Here is a 22,267-nt window from a genome sequence, read left to right on the forward strand (position 1 = left end):
GCAAAATAATTAAAGTTTGACAAAGTTCATCTTTAGAGTCTCATTAATTACTTGAGTGAGTTGAGTCCAACTAAAACAACTTGACTATACCCGTGAGCCGCATTTCTACTCTAAACACTCCACTTATTCCCATGTGAAATTTTTAGATATTAGATTAGTAGACAAAAACAAAACCACTTGACTTATTCGGTGTTTTGACAATAGAGTTTGCTGAACTCAAAGCAGACACTCAAAATCCAAATGCATGGTTCGTTTCCAAACACATTCCTTGCCAAACAAGCAACAATGTCTATCTCTTCTAAAATCTTGTCATTCAATCAACCAACTCTATCAACTCCAAGCACAAATTCACCTCAACGCTCTTCACAACGACACCCATTTGTTCTCAGAACTCGTTTACTTCTTCTCACTCACTCCCTTCAAAAACCTCACACACGCACGTAAACTCGTTTTCAACTTTTCCAACAACCCATCACAGATTTCATGGAATATTCTAATCAGAGGTTATTCATCAAGTGATTCTCCATTTGAATCCATCTGGGTATTTAAAAAAATGCGAGAAAATGGTGTTAAATGTAATAAACTTACTTACCCTTTTATTTTCAAGTCTTGTGCTATGGGTTTATTGTTACGTGAAGGAAAACAGGTTCATGCTGATGTTGTTAAGTGTGGGTTGGACTCTGATGTTTACGTTTGTAATAATTTGATTAATTTTTATGGTTGTTGTAAGAAAATTGTTTATGCGCGTAAGGTGTTCGATGAAATGTGTGTGAGGACGATTGTTTCGTGGAACTCGATTATGACTGCTTGTGTTGAGAGTGTTTGGTTGAGTGAGGGGATTGAGTATTTTTTTAAGATGAGGGGTTGTGGGTTTGAACCGGATGAGACGAGTATGGTGTTGTTGTTGACTGTTTGTGCTGAGTTAGGTTATTTGAGCCTTGGGAGATGGGTTCATTGTCAATTGATTTTGAGAGGTATGGGTTTGAGTGTTCAGTTAGGTACTGCTCTTGTTGACATGTATGGTAAATCGGGTGCTTTGGGTTATGCTAGGGTTGTTTTTGACAGAATGGAAAAGAGAAATGTGTGGACTTGGAGTGCTATGATCATGGGGTTAGCGCAACATGGTTTTGCCGAGGAAGCTCTTGTTTTGTTTGGAATGATGAGTGACAGAAAAAGTAATAACATTTGCCCTAATTATGTGACTTATCTTGGTGTTCTATGTGCCTGCAGCCATGCTGGGATGGTTGATGAGGCTTTCCGATATTTTCATGATATGGAATTTGTTCATGGGATCAAACCCATGATGGTGCATTATGGAGCCATGGTTGATGTATTGGGACGTGCTGGCCTTCTCAGCGAAGCTTATAGGTTTATACAAAAGATGCCTTTTCCACCTGACCCGATTGTATGGAGGACTTTGTTAAGTGCGTGCACGGTTCATGATGATTGTGACCGTACTGGGATAGGGGATAAAGTAAGGAAGAGGTTGCTTGGAATGGAGCCAAAGAGGGGTGGGAATTTAGTTATTGTTGCTAACATGTATGCGGAAGCAGGAAAGTGGGAAAAAGCGGCAAATGTTAGGAGGGTTATGAGAGACGGAGGTTTGAAGAAGATGGCTGGAGAGAGTTGTGTTGATTTGGGTGGTTCATTATATAGGTTCTTTGCTGGGCATGATTCTCGCCCGGATTTGATGCCTGTCTATGATCTGCTGGATGGATTGAACCTACACTTGAGGATGGTTCACTAATTTTGTTGTTGAAGTTGGTTTCAATGAATTCCTTTTTGTGCTGGACTTGAATAATTGAAATTAGAGTAGGACAAATGATAACTTATTTTTGACCTTTTATACTGTTGGTGTCATTTTTTGCAGTCACAATAATTTTACCACTTGTATATTGTTTTGTAGGATTTTAGCATATATCAGGTATGTTTTATGGCTAATTCTCATATGTTTACACCATTTCTCACATTTGTTCCTTTTCAAATTCCTTACCATTACTTATTGGGGACTGTTTAGAGCCTCTCATGAGCTAATTGACAGTTTTAAAAATCTTTAATAGTTTAAGAATTTATTTCCATTATTTAGGAGTGCTTTATGAATAGATTTTCTCAAATTAATTAACCTCCGTCCCTAAATATAAGACACTCTTTACATTTTTCTTTATCCGTTTTTGTAAGACCCTTTTCATATTTTCAAGGGCATTAATTATTTCTTTACCGGCATACCCCTAATTAAAGTGCATACTTTAGAAAAACAATAACTCATTCTCTTCCTTCAAGAATAAAATCGTAAAAACAATACCAATTGTCAACAAATTTAATGCTACAATCCACTTTCTTAATCTCCGCAATTTTTTCAATGAGGTCTTATAATTAGGGTCAAAGATAGTACTACTCCGTCCCAAAATATAAGTAAAAGGAGGTCAACAAAAGTGAATGTATATGGACTAAATTTTAAACCAAATACATCAACTTTTATTGACCAATTTTTGCTTATATTTTGGGACGGAGGGAGTATATACAAAGAGAATATAAACTTTTGGTATAACTCTTTCTTTTAATTTAACTCTTCATTTAAACTATTTTGTTTACGGTTTAAAGCATGTATCATATTTCAAATTTCAGTAGTTAGATAAGCGGTTTTTATAAGTTAGGCTTATCACAAATAACAATAGAAATACTAGAAAATACCATAATTATATATGATGCAGATTTCTTAATGTGTCTATTACTTAGAAATACTGGATTCTATCCCTTTCAAGCAAAATTAGTTAAGCTCATGTTTATAAAGCAATTGCCCTGAATTAGTAATAGATTTATTTTGACCATAAAAAGCTTTTAGTTAATTATTCTAATTAATAATTATAAGAGCAGCCAAAAAAAATTATCAACACAATTCATTCTCTAGAAAAGGCCAAGTCAAATCATATATCCACTGATGATTTTAACATCTTTTGGAAAGTCAAAATTAAAGAAACAATATAATAATAAGGTGGCAGCATTTGAGCCTCTCCTCTGTTTGCTTTTTGCCTGGAACATAGCAGACCCTTCATGAATGAAAGATAAGACAAAAGAACAAAAATCATACTCAGAAAATTCCAAATTGAAGGCACCAGAAGTTTCTAATATTTCTGATATTTCTCTCTTTTTAAACTAACTCAGCTCCTTCCCTCAGAATCAATTTTTGCACACTCATCAAGCAACTTCAGAAAAAGTGTACTTAAAAAGCCATATTCAAAACCTTAAAGTATAACACTCCATATTCAAATAAGGTTAACAATTATGTCTTCAACTCTATCTCTCTCAGTCTCTCCCACTTTGATCTTAAAGCCTCAAAATCTTTCCAAAGACACCAACCTTACAAAATCCAACACCAAAGAAACACAATCTCCACAAACTTTGTTAGACACCACCAAACTCACAAAAAGGAAGGTATTGACATCAAGTGTGATTGGATTGATCCCAGCATGTGTTGCTAAGCCTACAAGAGCTGAGCCTGAAAGTCCAAATGCTTCAACCTCAAGTAGAATCTCATACACAAGATTCTTGCAGTACTTAGATGAAGGTGTTGTTAAGAAAGTGGACTTATTAGAGAATGGAACAGTAGCTATTGCTGAGATATATAATCAAACTTTGGATAAAATCCAAAGGGTTAAAATTCAGTTACCAGGGTTGCCTAAAGAGTTGGTTAGGAAAATGGAAGATAAAAATGTTGACTTTGGTGTTTATCCTATGGATGCAAATTGGGGAGATGCAATACTTGATCTTTTAGGAAACTTGGCATTTCCTTTGATATTGCTTGGTAGTTTACTCCTTAGGTCATCTAGAAATAATCCTGTTGATGGACCTAACTTGCCCTTTGGATTAGGAAGGTATGAATTGTAGCTTATGAAACATCCATAATTAGCTGTATTAGGTTTGAAAATGTGGTCATGATTCAGATCATCATTCGTGATATACTGATATGTGATACTCATGCGGACACTATATTGTGGCCGCAATTGCGGTTGACTGATAGAAACCAACTGGTATAGAGGAAGAGTTAGGGGAAAATCACCGTTTACAGTGTTAAACCAAAAATCGAGCTGAACTGCATTGAAGAAACCAAACTGTGGCCAACAGTTTACGAACTAAACTGAACCAGTTCAGTTCAGTTCATGAGCTATGCATCGCAGTTAATTTATTTTCGGTTCAGTTTTTGGTTATTTTCAACAGTCATAATATTTGATTTGATTATTTGGTTTTTTTTTCTTCTTTCAATAGTCCTAGTTATCAGTTAATAATAACAATTTGGTAGTATAGCTCGGTTCACAAAGAATCAGTTCAGTTCGAAAAGTACAGTTCAGTTCTTTGTAAAAGTAGTTTTGGTTTGGTTCAAAACTATTGAACTGGTGCACCGAACCTTTATACCAGTTTAGTTCAGGACGAACTATTAGCATTTTGGTTCAGTTTTACCTAACTGTTATAACGGTTCAGTTTCCTTCCTAAACCAAACCATGAACAATCCTATTTAACACACCTTATATTTTTCTTCTAACTAATCCAAGCTAATTAACTAACTAAATCTTTAAACTAACAAATAACAGAACAAGCCTATCACCTATCATAGCCACAAAATTTAAAACCGTGATTTTCTTGATATTGTTTTGATTTCATTACCTTTATTACTTCAGGAACAAGGCAAAATTTCAGATGGAACCAAACACAGGAGTGACATTTGAGGATGTAGCTGGAGTAGATGAAGCAAAGCAAGATTTCCAAGAGATAGTTGAGTTCTTACAAACCCCTGAGAAATTTTCATCACTCGGAGCGAAAATTCCAAAAGGAGTTCTTTTAGTAGGTCCACCAGGGACAGGAAAGACACTACTAGCAAAAGCAATTGCAGGAGAAGCAAAAGTTCCATTCTTTTCACTATCAGGTTCAGAATTCATTGAGATGTTTGTTGGTGTTGGTGCTTCAAGAGTAAGAGATTTGTTTAACAAGGCCAAAGAAAATTCACCTTGTTTGATATTTATTGATGAGATTGATGCTGTTGGAAGACAGAGAGGTACAGGTATTGGTGGAGGGAATGATGAAAGAGAACAAACATTGAATCAGTTGTTGACTGAAATGGATGGTTTTAGTGGTAATACTGGTGTTATTGTTATTGCTGCTACTAATAGACCTGAAATTCTTGATTCTGCATTGCTTAGACCTGGAAGGTTTGATAGACAGGTAAATTTACTTGCCAATTCTTTCATATCTTTTCTAGCTTCTGTTTATAGACCAAACGAACAAATAGATGAATTATTGTTGAGTATGACTCATATTCGCTTATAAGTAGGCAGAAAGTGTAGCACAAACACTTCTGATTGAAGTCCTGTCTAATGTCAGGCACGTGTCGGATATCGATGCATGTGACTATATTCAATTTATTTATTTTCTTATATCACTACCAGTGTCAATGTCGTGTCTGGTGTCTGTGCTTCATAAGCAAAATCTCGAGCATAGCACACCATAGTATTTAATTGTGGTTGCGGTTAAGTTGCAAATCTTTATATTGTAGCAAAATGCGGGAAAATGTGGCCGATTCCTTATGTGGTTGAAATTGTCGTTGCTGACACCACAAAATCCTTTATATTGTGGCTACAATTTTCGCTTCTTGATCACAATTTAAACCATGGTATTTAAACAAAGCTTTTTACTATATAACCCTAATTTATTGCATAGTAGAAAAGTTTGAAGATGTAAGTATAATTGGTCGAATTTCGTGATCAATCGTTGTGTTCTTGTGTGTTTATCTTATTACTTTCGACCTGGATTTTCCATTTTAACTATAATTTTGTGATGGTTGCATTAGGTAACTGTTGGATTACCAGATATTAGAGGGAGGAAAGAAATATTGAAAGTTCATAGTAACAACAAGAAGCTTGACAAGGGTATCTCACTTAGTGTCATTGCCATGAGAACTCCTGGATTCAGCGGTGCGGACCTCGCAAACCTTATGAATGAAGCTGCCATTCTAGCCGGTCGAAGGCGAAAAGAGAAGATCACAATGAAAGAAATCGATGACTCCATAGATCGCATTGTTGCTGGCATGGAAGGAACCAAGATGACGGATGGCAAGAGCAAAATTTTGGTGGCTTACCATGAAGTTGGACATGCTATTTGTGCGTAAGTACATCATATACTTTTTCATATTGATTCAACACTTTGTCTGATAAATATGATTTTGTCATGTTTGCTTGTAATATTATATCAAATTTGATTTGATTGTCTCCATGTCAATGTCAGCATGACTTGCCATATATGTCGACGTGGCATGTGAGTCATTGTCTACGGGGCAAGACATGCTGACATGACATGCGAGTCACTTGTCACATGTGCGTGGTGACTTAGTCAGGGGTCAAAGTCGCAAGTTTGTGAAACTTAGGGGGCCAAAAGTGGAATTTAGCCTTTATTTTCCAATCGTGGTTCAACTGAATGAATCATGAATCATTGACCTTCGCTCGGATTTTTAAAACATTGCTTCAAAGTTCAAACTTAATTGTAACCAAAGTAATTCATAAATATCAATTTAATCAAACACACTAAATTTGATGTGTGCAACTTTTCAGGACACTGACTCCAGGACATGATCCAGTACAAAAGGTCACTTTAGTTCCTAGAGGCCAAGCTAGGGGCTTAACTTGGTTCATACCAAGTGAAGATCCTTCACTTATCTCCAAGAATCAATTATTTGCAAGAATAGTTGGAGGCTTAGGAGGTAGAGCAGCAGAAGAAGTCATATTTGGTGAAACTGAGATAACCACTGGAGCTGCCGGGGATTTGCAACAAATTACACAAATAGCAAGACAGGTTAGTAATTCATAGACAACATAATTTGCTCTGTGAGATGATTAATAACATGTTTGTTACAGAATATTTGAGAGAAATCACTTTTTTAGCTAAAAGGTCATTTTAAGTGGTTTCAATTGTGTTTACTTATGTTTTCTAAATTTAACAGAATCTAAGAAAAATATTTTTCTGATTAAAATGAGAAATGATTTTTGTAGCTTCAAAAAAGTTTGATATTGAGGCTCTTTTAGGACCAAATTTGATGTTGTTTTGTAATGGTCTTCTTTAGGAATTTAAAGCGTTTTATCACTAGCTTATAGCGAATAGTTTATAGCGTGTTTAATTAAAGCAGAGTTGTTTTGTAACAGATGGTAACAATGTATGGCATGTCTGAGATTGGACCATGGACATTAACTGATCCTACAACTCAAAGTAGTGATGTAGTCCTAAGGATGTTGGCAAGGAACTCAATGTCTGAGAAACTTGCAGAGGACATTGATAACTCAGTGAGACATATAATTGAGAAAGCATATCAAGTTGCAAAGAATCACATAAGGAATAATCGCGATGCTATTGATAAATTAGTTGATGTGTTACTTGAGAAAGAGACACTTAGTGGAGATGAATTTAGAGTAATCTTATCTGAATTTACAGATATTTCTTCAATTAAGATAGATAGAACCTCTGTTAGGGAAATGATTGAAGCATAAGAAAGATCATAGCTATGTAATGTGGCAGGGTAGAGTTGTACATGAGTTGATCATAGTCTAGAGAGTATAGTATTAACATTTTTCATTTGTAGCTAGTTCTCACTTGTTTCAAAAATATCATCTAACGAGCGTCGTTTTTTTTTTGTTTGAAAAATCATCTAACGATCGTCTGCCACATGACAATATGACATGAATGAAAAATAAGACTAGCCTGTTTGTTTTCACGCCCAATATAAAGTTAAACGCACGTCTGCTAGACACTACTATTACTTGCTTCAGAAAATCACGTCCAACGTGAGAATGAAAATTGGAAACGCATAACCAAACATATCATAAATATAATTACAGGGATCAAAACAAATCTATAACTTACATGTATCGAAACGAATTAACGCAAGAATTTACCACTTGGTACTATTGACTAACTCTGTAGAACTTGTTAGAACTTAATGAACACACATGAAATTGAGAGAGAGGGAAAGAGATTAGAAAAATTTATTGAATGGTTATGCACACTTATATGCATTTGTGCACACATTATGGACTTAGGCTAAAATCACTCACGTTATCAGAGAAGAGAATTGTTGTGCTGGACAGAATTGCAAATGCATCTATTGTGATTAAATGCATCAGGATTACTGGAGAGAGATGCCACATCTCCAGCCAAAATCTGAAGCATTAGATAAATGAGCTACCTCTTTTATAAATCTGACATTTTTCTTATTCATAGTCAATATAAGACTTAACCACTTACAGTTATAACTTATAAGTATCAATAATGTGTGTTTTTAAATCTACCTTCATCGATGTTATCTGTGTGTACACGATAAATCTAGATCCAATATCCATCCCTAAAGAAAAAAGAAGAAGAAAGCAAAACGAATTAATGCAGACAAAATGAAAAACGTGAAGCATGTGGCTGTTGACTGTTGTCTTAGAAACATAAAGAAGAAAACGTGAAGCAGTTGGGAAGGAAAGTTATGTGGTGAGCCAAGCAATAACAGTATACTCATGACATTAAAAGTACTTTTAACCAGCCATGTTAAATCTTTTAAAAGGAAACTTTTGTCCTTTATTGTATTTCTATCATGGTAGTTAAAATCCCGATTTTAATCCTATAATCTTACGATTTTACGATTATATTTGCCCTCGGCGATTATGAGTACACGTATAATCCTATTCTTGTGGAATCAGGTGGAATCCCGATTTGAATAGTAAAATCTTACGATTATGCGATTATTTTTGGCCTCAACGATTATACATACACACATAAATCTTCTAGAAATTTAGCGATTATGTGTAACCATGGCCGTTACTATCAAGTTCAGCGTTAATTGATCACCACTGGACTAAATAAAAATCGGTTAATCTCTTTAATAATTTTAATTCATTGCCACGGGACAATATTTGTTCCTATCTGAAAAAATTCATGAAATAATTTAAGAGGCTAAAATTGAATGAAAAAGTTATGAGTAATGAAGTTAAGTCCTTGATAATTAATTGCTCATCCAACTCTCTAAAATTATCAGCAATCATTTTAAGTCTTTTATGAGCAATCTATTAAGTCTTTCTCTTTATATTATTGGTTAACTATGGTACACAGTATATACCTATTGATTCCACTAGTGACTTCATTTTTGGTAACAAGTAATTGAGTCATAGGAAAAACAAAAATGACTTAAGTGTAATCTAGAGAAGCCATGTAATGGTAGTCCCTATCAACGAGGTTTTGAAGAATTCAATTAACAAACGTAGTCTCCTCCACTTATCTTAAAATCCTCATTCTAGTCTCCACGTAACAGCCATCATAATTTTTTTGTTATTATTAGTCATATGATAAGATTAACACACACCTGATGTTTTTCCAAAAAAAACACACACACACACGGACCTAGATTGCATGCATTCGCTTTTTCGGTGCAGTCGGGCTACTTGTAGCCGTTCGATCAAGATCGAACAGTCATGATTTAAAAGCTTTTTTAATGACTGCATTTATTTAAACCGTCCGATTACACACACCTAATGTCATTTTAATTAATTGATCTGTGTTGCAAATTATTGGTGTTCTACTCCTGATTTATTTATTTATTTATTTATTTATTTTTTAATATAAAAAAAACATAATTGAGATTATAGATATTCACAAGTATTAATGTTTTTATACTGTATTTGCCATTTATCGAAAAATAAATTCTTTTTTACTATATGAACATGCCAAAAATTCTATAAATAGAGATGGAGGGATTAAAATATAAATAAGGGTAATGTTGAAAAAATAATAAACGTTGCATTGATATTATGAGGAGTTTGTTAAAGAGTGTGTTGCTAGCATTATTCTTACCGAGGAGTGCTAGCAACACACTCTTTAACAAACACACTCTCTTCTATTGGTTAAAATTTATATGGGTCTCATAAAAGTTATATGGGTCCACATTTTTTTATGGGACCCATGTGAATTTCAACCAATAAAAGAGAGTGTATTGGAGTGTGTTTGTTAAAGAGTGTGTTGCTAGCATTATTCTTACCACTTAATTTTACAGTACTCATCCCTCTTAATCTGTTAAAAAATATTGATGGGGCGGATTGACCCATTAGATAGTTTGACTACATCTTTCTTAATTACCCGTCCCAAATTATAAGGAAAAAATAAAAATCACACTTATTAAGAAAAAACAAATCATAATCATTTGAAGAATGTGTTTTTATATTTTTATTGAAATAGTTTTGATGGGAAGATTTTATTTTATTTTTATGGTAGTTTTAATGGGAAGATGTACAAATAATTTTCATTGGTTATTGTTTATTGATAAAAGTGGAGATGGAAAATTAAGTGCAATTTACATTTAATTTTATGAGAATAAGTAGAAAGGATTTTTGGAAAAGATAATTTTTGGTTTTTTTCTCTTATAATTTGGGACAAAGAAATTGAGTTATTTTTCTTATAATTTGGGACTTTTCTTATAATTTGGGACGGAAAGAGTAGTTTTTTTTATACAATTTTTATTTTATGCAACTAATCATCTCAATTTCGCGTTACAATCCAATAAACTTATAATTTAACTACATGTGTAATGATTGATGATTTATATTAAATTCATGTACTTCTTTAATAAAGTTTTATCTTTATTTTTTTATAGATAACTGCTACAAATTGATGTTACATTTATTATTAATTATTAATTTATTATGTTATTGACAGCCTAACACTCTATTCATTATCGTTTGTTGGTCCAGTAGTGATCGACGCTATATTTCATATTTGGTAGGGAGGATCATAGTTTGATCCATACAACTGTGATCGGGAAGGGGTGACGCAGTCAGAAGCGGAAAGGATTAGCAAACGTTAATCCTATAACAAGAACACAAGTTTGCAAGCGAAAAACATGTTAGATAAAGTTCTGGAATCCACCACAGAATGAGTAAATAATTTGGAATCCACCAACTTGAGAAAAATCTCCATAATAGTTTAGCTTAAATATTAGCGAAAAATAAAAATAACAAATCTAGATGAAATATAAAAATAAGAAATCTAACTAAAATCAAATATAGTTAAAATAATAAAATACTAAAGAAATCCTCCTATATTAAGGCGGCTTGAACCATTTGATGCCAAAATGACCTCTAAACCAAATTATATATTCCAATTGGAGGAATAATGATGGTGAAAATCTGAGATCAACACTCTATTTGGCCAACCCTTTAAAAATTGGGGTGCGGTTGGAGTTTTAACACACCTACTCCCTCCGTACCACAATATATGTCATTTTGACACTTTTACGCATATTAAGAAATACTCCCTCCGGTCCTTATTATAAGAAACACTTTGACAAAATCACACAGACCAAGGAAGGTAAATTTTCTCATTAATGATTATATCATTTTATGTTATATTCCAAAACTAACCTTTGACTAGTATGGGAAATAGACTTCTCTAATTAATGCACTAGCATTATAATGAATTATTTGATTGTATTTAATAAGGGTACAAATGGAATTGTGTCAAAGTGTTTCTTATAAAAAGGACCAAATAAAAATTCCAAAGTGTTTCTTATAAAAAGGACCGGAGGGAGTATAATTATTGTTGTATGAAAAAAAGAAATTATGAGTTAATTTACAAAATTATCTTTCATTAATTGTATGAGAAAGATAAATGAAAGAATTGAAAGAAGAGAGTAATAAATAATTAAGGGTATAATAGGAAAAATAACACTCAATGCTTCATTGGTATTATAAAACGACATATAATTTGGTATAAATTTTTTCTTCAAAGTAACATATAATGTGATACGGATGGAGTATTTAAGTTGATCTGTCCGGCTTAAGACAAAAAATAGACACGGGCACCTATTGGCTAGGCCCCTGCTTCTCCATAATAAACTTATGGAGAATGTTAACATGTGCATATATGACACATGTTAAGGTAGTAAAAATAGAAATTAGGAGAATGTTAACTTGTGCCCTTAAGGGCACATGTTAAGGAGATAAATGTGGAAAAAATTTATTGAACTTGTGGTGTATTCAATTCTCTAAACATTAAATGTTTTCTATTATTAAAAGCTATATTTCTATTTTTAGGTAGCTTAACATGTGCCTTTAGGGCACAAGTTAACATAACCCTAGAAATTATGCCTTAGAATTTGTGCATTTTAACTTTTCAAGCATTAAATGTCTTGTATCATTAAATGTTAAATTTCTATATTAAGATACCTTATCATGTGCCCTATATGCACATGTTAACAAGACTCTAAACTTATAGGTGAGTTTTGACAGTATTTGGTGAGGTGGGATGTACAATTGACTTGTAAGGGAAAGTTGTTTTCCTTTCATTCAGTGTACATTTTTTTTGGCATTTGTTAGGGAGGTTGGCATTTAAAATTGGAACTTTATTGAATTTATCTAAATATTTTGTTTTTTTATCATCATGCGGCTCAAAAGTATTATAAAAAGAAACAACATAAGATAAAAAATAGTAAGTGGGATAATAATAATATTATTAATATTTATTTGTGAAAAGAAGAGATAAACATTCTCCTTAGTTTTGGCAAACAAACAAGAAAACTCTGTTTGTCTTCCTTGAAAATATCAATGGAAGGAGAAGGTGATAAGTGGCAGCAGCTGTGTGATGAAGATGTGGCTCTGAATATTCCTCTAATAGGTGCAGAACATGAAGGAAGCAACGGTCACAACAACAATGTTACCACATCTTTCCTTAAAACTTGTTTCAATGGCCTCAATGCTTTATCAGGTATGAACCTTTATTATCCTTTAAGTTGTTCTGCTTTACAAATAATTAGATTTTTTTTTTTGTTTGTATAAAAAGGAAAATTAATTGACAATTATTAGATTTGATTAGCCTAAAACAAGATATGAACCTTTATTAACTCATTTTCCTTTGGTTTCAAGCATCCTCACTTTCATCTTGTGGCTCTTTTGTGTTTTGCTTAAGGTTGTTAACACTACATTTTTTGACACCAAACCTAACATTTAGAAAACATCTGATACCAGAAGTACACTCCATTCAAACCTAACATTCTCAAAGAAAATAAACGAAAAAAAATACAAGGAAACAAAGAGACACATCACCAAAACCAAAGAAATTAGAATATAAAATTATTATTCTAACTAACTAACCGCACAAATATCTATGAAAATTTATCATTTTATATATTTATAACTAAATTAACTTTTTGGGACTCAAATTTGAGGTCTAAAGTCTTTGTTTGAGTTGCTTGACCCTTGGGCTGAGATTAAGTTGAACTTAATTAAAAATTGCTTAAATTTTATTGATGAATTCAATAATTTTTGAACTAGTTTGACTGTTGAACACTTTTTAAGTGTTATAGGTGAAGACGTAGTATCTTGCTCTCTTGTGGTCCATGTACATTAACTCGTATTTACTGACCCTATTCCAAACTCCTCAACAAATGATTTGACAGACTCTTTATATAAAAAAATCTTACTTACCAAAATTGGCAAGATATTCATATTACACATGTCTCTCTTCTTATGTGATTGTTCAAAATTTAATTTAGTGTTCCTCCGTTGTCCGATCCTCTCATAATCCAACAATATTTATAGAAACATTTGAAAGTACCTATAACTCTCCCAATCTTTCGTTAAAATAAAATAAAAAAAATTTCCCAATCCAATTTTTTTCTTCTAATTTTTTCATTTGAAAGTACCTATGTCTCTTTCTGCCTTCACATGCCAATTTCTATTGAATCCGCCGCTTGTGCTGTCAAATTCTTATTAAATTCTTTATTTCAATTTAGTAATACTAGTATTTTGAAGATCTTATATCGAGATTTGTGCTTAGTATAAGATTCGAGCAAAAGTTTAAGATAACAATTTTTTATCCAAATTATGCCCGACTTTTATGAATTTATAGATTTAACTTAAGTATTATACATGGGTTATGCAAGGGAGATATATCATACTATTTTGAAATACTACTATCTTATAGATTTAAGTATTCTACATAGATTTATATCATACTATTTTATTGAGTTATTAGACTGCACTTGTTGAGGTAAAGCGCCACTAATGTATGAAATACTACTATCTTACTTGTTGAATGTGGAATCTAAGAGCATCCACAATGGAGCACTCCATTTTTAAGTATTTAAATGGTCCCACATAGACACATCATCAATTTATTATTTTTTTAATAATAGTACCTAATAGGTACTCAACCCCTCCAATGAGCATTTCTTAAAAAGTTCTAAAATGGGTCCCATCAATAACTCCACATCATTAAAATTTGAAATTTAATTTAAAATAATATTGCCAAATTAAATTTTTTTGAATATATTAAATAAAGTGGGTCCCATAAAAAGAAGAGAGAGAGAGTTCTTATATTAGAAGTGGTACCTATTAGATACTAAAATGTGTTGTGCTCCAATGATAGTACCTAATAAGTATCATGAGTACCTAATAGGTACTACACCATTGGAGATGGTCTAAGAATTTAGTTTCTTAATTAAAAATATGAGACTTATGCTACCACATTTCAATATAAAATTCTCTCAAGACACATATTAATATAAGAAAAATATTAAACAATATCTCATAGTTAAATATATTAATATAAAAAATTTATTTTAAAATTTGTACATTTAATATCTTAAAAGTATAAAAAATTATCTCAACAATACTAATTTTATCTTTATTTTTAATATGCTTAATAAATAAGCAAAAAATACGGTTTAACATGACACTTAATATAATTGATAACACTCTCCAACAACCCTTACTTTTTTCAAATATCTTTACTTGGTGTCTCTTTCCTTAATACCAAGCTGGACCCATATTTTTGAGCCATGTTTCTGGTGTGTTTAAAGGAAAAATGCTAGGTGGACACTATGTTTTGAACAATTTTTTTTTTAAGTAGTGGTTAGAATTTTATTTTTTAAAATAAAATAGTGGAAGTATTAGAATTTAAACTCTGATCCTTACATGCAACATCTCTACGAATATGACCAAATAGTTATGACATGGAAGAAGTGCTAATATTTGTTTTAAGGGCCTCTCCAACATAGTTAGAGGCCTAAAAGCAAATTTTATTATTAGGTTTTATAAAATAAAAAATTACATATGATTTTTTGAAAAATAAATAACAAATCTAAGGATTGTTAAGGTCAAGGATTTGACTTGTGTTTAAAAGAATTTGGGGCATTTAAATTTACTTATATATATTTTTTTTATACATGGGGGTCGTTAGGTCAGCTTACAACGAAACTCTACGACTAAAATAAATTTCAGCACAGTCCTGCCATAAAAGGTTTACCCAACCTGGCGGGGGATTATTAAAAACATGAATACTCGTAGGTAAAATAATGGGTGATTTGCAAGTAAGTCTGCAACCTGTTTGCGTTCCTGTATATGTGTCAGAAGTCCATCACCCATTCTTGCATTTTAAGGCGATTGATGCGAAAAACAATAGAAGCACAAGGATGTTTGCACGAAGGGAATACTTGAAATTTAATTATCCTATAGTATATATTTTCATCCAAATAAAAAAATTTAAGACCTTTTTTGAATCTTAAAATTTTAAGGGCTAAAGTCATTGTTTTAGTTGTTTGACCCTTGGGCCATGTATTACACGTTTAGATAATTGTTTACCATTTTTATATTCTTACAATGTTATAAACATACCTTTACATTGATAAAATTTGATAGTGATGCCTATAGCTTTTGTGTGGTTCACAATTGAGAGTGGAATTGCTGAATTAGGCCATGTATTACACGTTTAGATCATTGTTTACCATTACCTATTTACCAACTATAGTGTATATATATATATATATATATATATATATATATATATATATATATATATATATATCAAACCTCTAACTTTTAAGAAACTAAACACTACAATTTATATTGGAGAATATCCAAGTTTTCCCATCAACAATTCTATTTTAGTTTCAAGTTCCAAAATGTCAGAGAAACTTCAAAACAACTCTCCCTTAAGTGTGCCTTTAGTATCTGAGTGGAAATTAGGATATTCCATCGATGAAGAGAAATTCATAGCCTCTCAACCTTCAGACAAAAATACAGTATCTTTCTTTAGGACATGTCTTAATGGACTCAATGCAATTTCAGGTTTTACTCCAACCTTAATCTCTATGAAAATGCATAATTATGATTTAGCATATGTTCTTTTAATTAAATATATCTTCAAAACATATTCTCAAAAATTATATCTTCAAAACATAATTCTTCAAAACATTTACGACCTTACTTGAACAGGGTCTGATCTATATGTTTGCACGTCCTAGATTTTTAGGAGACAAAACCATAAATCTGGTGGATGAATTAAGACCGTGTGATTGAGATCTCATTTGTGCGATTTAGATTGGGGTGGTCACACGATGTTTTGACAGACTCCACAAATCTTCTTTGCACTTGAGGTGCTAGGTAGCTCAGTGGTAAGAGCTTAGCCTTATAAACCTCAAGGTGCCAAGTTCTAACAATTAAAAGAAGAAAAACGAAATGAAATTTATCTTTAATTTTGCCGATTCTAACATTTAGCGCACACGAGAAAAGTAAAATAAATATTCTAACAATTTTTTTATGTGTTTTTGATTTTTCAGGTGTTGGAATATTATCAGTTCCATATGCTTTAGCCTCAGGAGGATGGTTAAGTTTAGCAATTTTATTTTCTATTGCAGCAGTAGCATTTTACTCAGGAATCTTAATGAAAAGATGCATGGAAAAAAATTCCAACATAAGAACTTATCCTGATATAGGTGAACTTGCATTTGGAAAAACAGGAAGATTAATAGTATCAATTTCAATGTACACAGAACTCTACTTGGTTTCAATAGGGTTCTTGATTCTAGAAGGAGATAATTTGAGTAACTTATTTCCAATTGAAGAGTTTCAAGTGGTTGGTTTATCAATTGGTTCAAAGCATTTTTTTGTGATTTTGGTTGCACTAATTATTTTGCCTACAATTTGGTTGGATAATTTGAGTCTTCTTTCTTATGTATCTGCAAGTGGTGTGTTTGCTTCTATAATCATAATTTTGTCAATATCATGGACCGGAGCATTTGATGGAGTTGGTTTTGATCAAAAGGGTGTTATTGTAAATTTGAATGGGATCCCTACAGCTGTTAGCTTGTATGCTTTTTGCTATTGTGCTCATCCAGTCTTCCCTACTCTCTACAATTCCATGAGGAACAAACATCAATTCTCTAATGTAAGTGCTTCTACTTTTTGTTTTAGTTGTGTTTGATTTCTAATTATAAAGATGCATTCAAAAGTTTATAGGTGAAAATTCTCGTGAGTTTAACTTAGTTAGTAGGGAAATCTCGCATATATTATGCAGAGTCAGGGTTCGAATCACGGACACTCCACTTTATTTACTTTCACTGCGCTATATATTATACCAAAAAAAAAGTTTATAGGTGAAAATCATTGTTTGAAAGTTGTATTGAATAAGATCTTCGAGTCTTGGTTCAACTCTTTCGATATTTTATTTTTAAAAAACTACTTAGAATATAGAAAATTGTTTAGTGATACTTTAATTTGTTACAAGCATTGGATGGATAGGACAAAAAAACCACAAATTTTAAAATATCTTAACTTTGAACTAGTTGGTTATGATCTTTTAATTATTTTAATGTATTAATGTGTATCCTTTTTATATATTGCAGGTCCTAATTGTATGCTTTATAATAACCACTATTGGTTATGCATCAATGGCTATAATTGGTTACTTAATGTTTGGTTCAAAAGTTGACCCACAAGTAACATTAAACTTACCACTAAACAAAATGAGTTCAAGAATAGCAATATACACAACTTTGGTTAATCCAATAACCAAATTTGCTTTGATGGCAACACCTATTACAAATGCTTTGAAAGATTTACTTCCAATGACATACAAGAATAACAAAGTGACCAACATCTTTGTTAGTACTATTCTTGTAATTAGCACTGTAATTGTTGCATTATGTGTTCCTTTCTTTGGTTCTCTCATGTCATTGGTTGGAGCATTTTTAAGTGTCACTGCCTCTATTTTGCTTCCTTGTTTGTGCTACTTGAGGATTTCTGGCACTTATAGGAAATTTGGGTTTGAGACATTTGTTATAGTGGTAATAATATTAGTAGCTATAGTGATGGGAATATCTGGGACATATACTTCAGTTGTTGAAATAGTACAAAATTTGTAATAGCTAGGTAATTTATTATGTAGTGATATATTTTTGGGTTACATAGGAAAGTGAAATTGGATTTTCTTATTTGATTCATTTAGGACGGCTGTGGTCGTTGGATCGAAATCAAAAAATTTAAATTTCGATTTAATAACTACGATTGTTCTGAATGTTTCAAATAAATAACTTCAGACAATCATAGGCCACAAGATAATAGGTAAGTAGTGGTGTACCGATGTTGCATTTATTTTTGTTTGTAGGGAATGTAGAGAGTAACTGATTTCATGATGTAACAATTATATACATTTATACCTAATTCTCTCCTATTTTGATCTTGGCTGGAAAATTATATTTATTCATATTTAAGATAATTGTTAGATTTTTTGTCTTATGAGAATGATGAAGAGAGTGGTTTCATAAATGCATATATTATTTTGCCACAAAACTAAAATATGGTTTGTTCACTTTTCATGCTATATATAATATATGGCACGGCCATGAGGGGCGATTTGTTGAAATAGCACGATCAGTGTTATGTTGATAGATTTTATTTTGGAGCTTCTACGGTACATTCGAATAATTTGAATGTACCGGTACATCAAGTCGGTAAATTGATAAATTAGCGATTATTTTTATGAACTAAAAAACTATTAGCCGATTATTGTATTTTAGAAATAATAATATCACAAGAAAAAACACAATTTTATTGTTTATAAGCATTATACAAATTTTTGTAATATTTTTTTTAAAAAAATTCAATATTGACTATTATGATGAATAAAAATTCAAAAAATATCGAATTTTATATTTTTGACAGTTTTGATGAATAATATTTAGTTGCTATAATTATTTTAATGATAAGAGAATTAATTTACTTTAAAAAATATTCATTTACCTATTAATTTAATTATCCAATGTACCGGTACATTAGAAATTATCATATGCACCATAGAATTTGCCATTTTATTTTAGGTTACATTGCAATCAACGCGGTTTGAACTTAAAATCTCATATGTACTATTTAAATTTTGGCAAATGCTAACATGTGTCCTAAGGGCATATTTTAAGGTGCATTTAATTAACTAATATCCCATTTAATTTTCTTCAAAAATAGTAATAATTAACTTTATTAATTAAAAGATATAGTTCACTATATTTATTATCTATTTAAGAGAATTGGAAAGACAAAATATGATATGCTGCCAAATTTGATTTATGATCACGCGATTGGTAATACGACCATAATTATATGGATCCAATTTTTTTTGGTTTGTTAACAATCAGACTCATAGTACTCCTGGTAATACTTGATTTATGCCAACTTGTGATTTTTGTTTTTTTCGGTGAACAAGACTGAGTATTATAGTATTATGTTGTAATGGTAACGATTGTTAGTACTATGTTAACTTTTAAATTGTTAATATGTTTTAGAATTTTATAATACTTACTATAATTTTTTTTTTCATCTCAAAAAAAAAAAATTGAAAAAAAAAAGCTTTGTAGAAAAAAAAAATTTGACCAATCGCATGATCATAGATCAAGTATTTGGCAAGTATCATATTTTGCCTATGCAATTTTTTTAAATTGGTAATAAATATAGTTGACCATATCTTTTAATTAATAAAGTTGATTATTGATATTTTTAAAATAAATTAAATGAAATATTGGTTAGTAAAATGCACCTTAAAGTATGCCCTTATGATACATGTTAGCAGAATCCTTAAATTTTTTATTACTAGATCAAATCTGCTAGTCTTATGAGTTTTTTCCTCATCGGTAAGAGTCCAAAACTTAATTATTAGGGAAATCTTGTGAATTTATTTTTACAAACTTTTTATTTTTAGAAACTGCTAGCAAAATGCTTGTAAGTTCGTGTAATATCGGTTGACTTATCTTTTAGTTTCATAACTTTTGTTTTGCATATTTTATTTAAATTATTTTAGGTAAGAGTCACATGATTTCAATGTAGATCGAGACGTAGCATGTACTACGTAGCCACTTAGCCTAAAAATAGCACACATGAAAATTGTTTAACAACTCTTGCCAAGTCAAACACTAAGAAGATTACAACCATATATCTAGGCAACTATGAAACAAATATTGTATAAACACCATAAACATGGCCACATGCATGGCAAATGTACGTTTGAAAATGAGTGATGAATAGAAAAAGAAGGACGTACAAATCTTGCTATTAAAAAAAGTGACACCAAGTAAAGATATTTGAACAAACATAAACGTTTCAAAATGAGTGATGAATAGAAAAAGAAGGCTAAATCTTGCTATTAATAAAAAGTGACACCCACTAAAGATATTTGAATAAACATAATTTTTATTAATACTTGGTGTTCGGCTGAAGAACCGACTAATATTCGAAGAACATCTATTCCATCATGCTACTATTTGATTTGATGAACATTTATTAACTATTAAATGTTCAATACATAATGGAATAATGTCAAATTTATGGAAGCTAGCCCAATTGGCCATCATAGTAAGAGAATGAGCAAACGAATTCGCTTGCCTAACCTTGAAGTTTAGAAAAGACGATATAAAAATAACAATATCATGAACAATCGAAAGAAACTTAGAATTGCCTCTAGGCTTCATGTGAATAGCATCAACCAACACCTTCGATTCACTTTCAAATTGAACTCGATCTAGTTCTCTATGTCTAGCTTCTTTCATAGATAAAAGTAATGCCCATGTTTCACCCTCTAAAGTTGAAATCACAGACTGCTATCATTGCGTCATACTAGCCATGAACTGACCATTACTATCACGAAAACACAATCCCAACGAGGTTTTTCAGAACCAGTAACGAAAGCAACATCAACGATGCATTTTACCTAACTTGAATTTGGTTGTTCTGTAGCCATATTCACACTGTTACACTGTAGTTTATGAATTGAGTACCAATCCTTCCAAGCATCAAAGACATGTCTTCCGATTTGGCTCGACATCTGGACATTGTCATTCCAAATTTTATCATTACGATTGTGCCAAATGCTCCAAAGTAACATAGTCACTCTTCCAATAGTATCACTATTTTCATTGCCGCACAAAGCGAAAATACGATCCATAGCAGTAATTTTTTATATATTTATTTTGTAGTTCTCACAAGAGTAGGTCTTGATAACCCAGAATTTAACTGAGAGAAATTAAATTCGGTCAAAAATTATTTTCACTAAAACTGAATTTGGATTTTTATTTTTTTAGAATGGCTTCAAAAAAAAAATTGAGTTGGGCCATAAAAAATATGTGAAGATCAAACTGGGTTAAATTTAAAGGAACAAAAGTAGGTTATTCAGCTTATATATATCTTCCACAAGATAAAAAATACACAGTCTTACTTTACATTTTTTTATCGCCGCCGTCACTTTCTTCATAAGTAATAACCCAGGTATGACTCTGAATGCATAGCTTCATTAGCGATTTTTTCTTTCTATACTTTATATTTTCCAGTAGGTTTCTACTAGTATGACTTACTATTGTATGAGTCACATACTGTTTTTTTAATGATGACCAAACCTTAGGGTTATAAATATTGTAGTTCCAACGTTGCGTTTTTTTTTTTTGTTTAGTACATTATATTTTATAAAGTTTCCGGCGCTGATATCCTTCAAAAATAGGTGAAATACATAAGGTGAACTATTCCCTTCAACTGAACTTTTTCCATACATATATAGTAGCACCCAAATATTAAATCCGAATTTCAAAACCATTACCACTTTAACCATTCTATTGTTAATCAACATTCTATTTTTTGACCTACATCGGAAAGGAAGACCAACGAAGGAGAAGGAAAGAACAACTAAGAGAGATTAGAGCCATCATTAAAATTTTCATCTTAATTAACCAGTAACAATTCTTTTTATTTTTTTTTGGTATAGAACCAGTAACAATTCTATTAATATTCTATATAACTCTTTTATTATTGAAGAATCAAAATCATAACACATAATCATTTTTATTAGTTTTATTACTGGGTTGAGTTGGGTTTTATGTCATGCCGTTTTTATTTCTTTTATAATTTATCATGCATTCAATAATATATCGACATATAATATAATGTAT

The 22,267-nt window shown here is 31.6% G+C and overlaps 3 protein-coding genes across 4 annotated transcripts; all 3 read left to right on the forward strand.

Annotated features, from left to right (window-relative positions):
• The first annotated feature begins 244 nt into the window (after nucleotides 1-244).
• LOC123888805 (pentatricopeptide repeat-containing protein At2g36730) lies at nucleotides 245-1,747 on the forward strand. Its single transcript, XM_045937989.1, has one exon. The coding sequence runs from the start codon at nucleotides 245-247 to the stop codon at nucleotides 1,745-1,747; it is 1,503 nt and encodes a 500-aa protein (XP_045793945.1).
• A 368-nt stretch (nucleotides 1,748-2,115) lies between these two features.
• Nucleotides 2,116-7,617, forward strand: LOC123888804 (ATP-dependent zinc metalloprotease FTSH 6, chloroplastic). The gene is made up of 5 exons (XM_045937988.1): nucleotides 2,116-3,872; nucleotides 4,674-5,214; nucleotides 5,840-6,153; nucleotides 6,597-6,837; nucleotides 7,185-7,617. The coding sequence occupies exons 1-5, from the start codon at nucleotides 3,283-3,285 to the stop codon at nucleotides 7,524-7,526; spliced, it is 2,028 nt and encodes a 675-aa protein (XP_045793944.1). The 5' UTR covers nucleotides 2,116-3,282; the 3' UTR covers nucleotides 7,527-7,617.
• Nucleotides 7,618-12,441: 4,824 nt separating this feature from the next.
• Nucleotides 12,442-18,536, forward strand: LOC123891579 (amino acid transporter AVT1I). Of its 2 annotated transcripts, none has more exons than XM_045941464.1 (3): nucleotides 12,442-12,771; nucleotides 16,625-17,232; nucleotides 17,690-18,536. In XM_045941464.1, exons 1-3 carry the CDS (start codon nucleotides 12,612-12,614, stop codon nucleotides 18,206-18,208), a joined length of 1,287 nt encoding a protein of 428 aa, XP_045797420.1. In that variant the 5' UTR covers nucleotides 12,442-12,611; the 3' UTR covers nucleotides 18,209-18,536. The 2 variants fall into 2 exon arrangements, with proteins under 2 accessions (XP_045797420.1, XP_045797419.1); XM_045941463.1 differs by lacking the exon at nucleotides 12,442-12,771 and adding an exon at nucleotides 15,884-16,133.
• The last annotated feature ends 3,731 nt before the right edge of the window (nucleotides 18,537-22,267 follow it).

The sequence above is a fragment of the Trifolium pratense genome, linkage group LG6 (genome assembly GCF_020283565.1).
Source record: "Trifolium pratense cultivar HEN17-A07 linkage group LG6, ARS_RC_1.1, whole genome shotgun sequence".
Classification (NCBI taxonomy): Eukaryota; Viridiplantae; Streptophyta; class Magnoliopsida; order Fabales; family Fabaceae; genus Trifolium; species Trifolium pratense.

Coding starts and splice junctions, on each gene's coding strand:
- LOC123888804 (XM_045937988.1), top strand. CDS start 3,283: ATGTCTTCAACTCTATCTCTCTCAGTCTCTCCCACTTTGATCTTAAAG. Junction 5,215..5,839: donor CTGGAAGGTTTGATAGACAG/GTAAATTTACTT, acceptor TGGTTGCATTAG/GTAACTGTTGGATTACCAGA. Junction 6,154..6,596: donor GTTGGACATGCTATTTGTGC/GTAAGTACATCA, acceptor GCAACTTTTCAG/GACACTGACTCCAGGACATG.
- LOC123891579 (XM_045941463.1), top strand. CDS start 15,968: ATGTCAGAGAAACTTCAAAACAACTCTCCCTTAAGTGTGCCTTTAGTA. Junction 16,134..16,624: donor TGGACTCAATGCAATTTCAG/GTTTTACTCCAA, acceptor TTGATTTTTCAG/GTGTTGGAATATTATCAGTT. Junction 17,233..17,689: donor ACAAACATCAATTCTCTAAT/GTAAGTGCTTCT, acceptor TATATATTGCAG/GTCCTAATTGTATGCTTTAT.
- LOC123888805 (XM_045937989.1), top strand. CDS start 245: ATGGTTCGTTTCCAAACACATTCCTTGCCAAACAAGCAACAATGTCTA.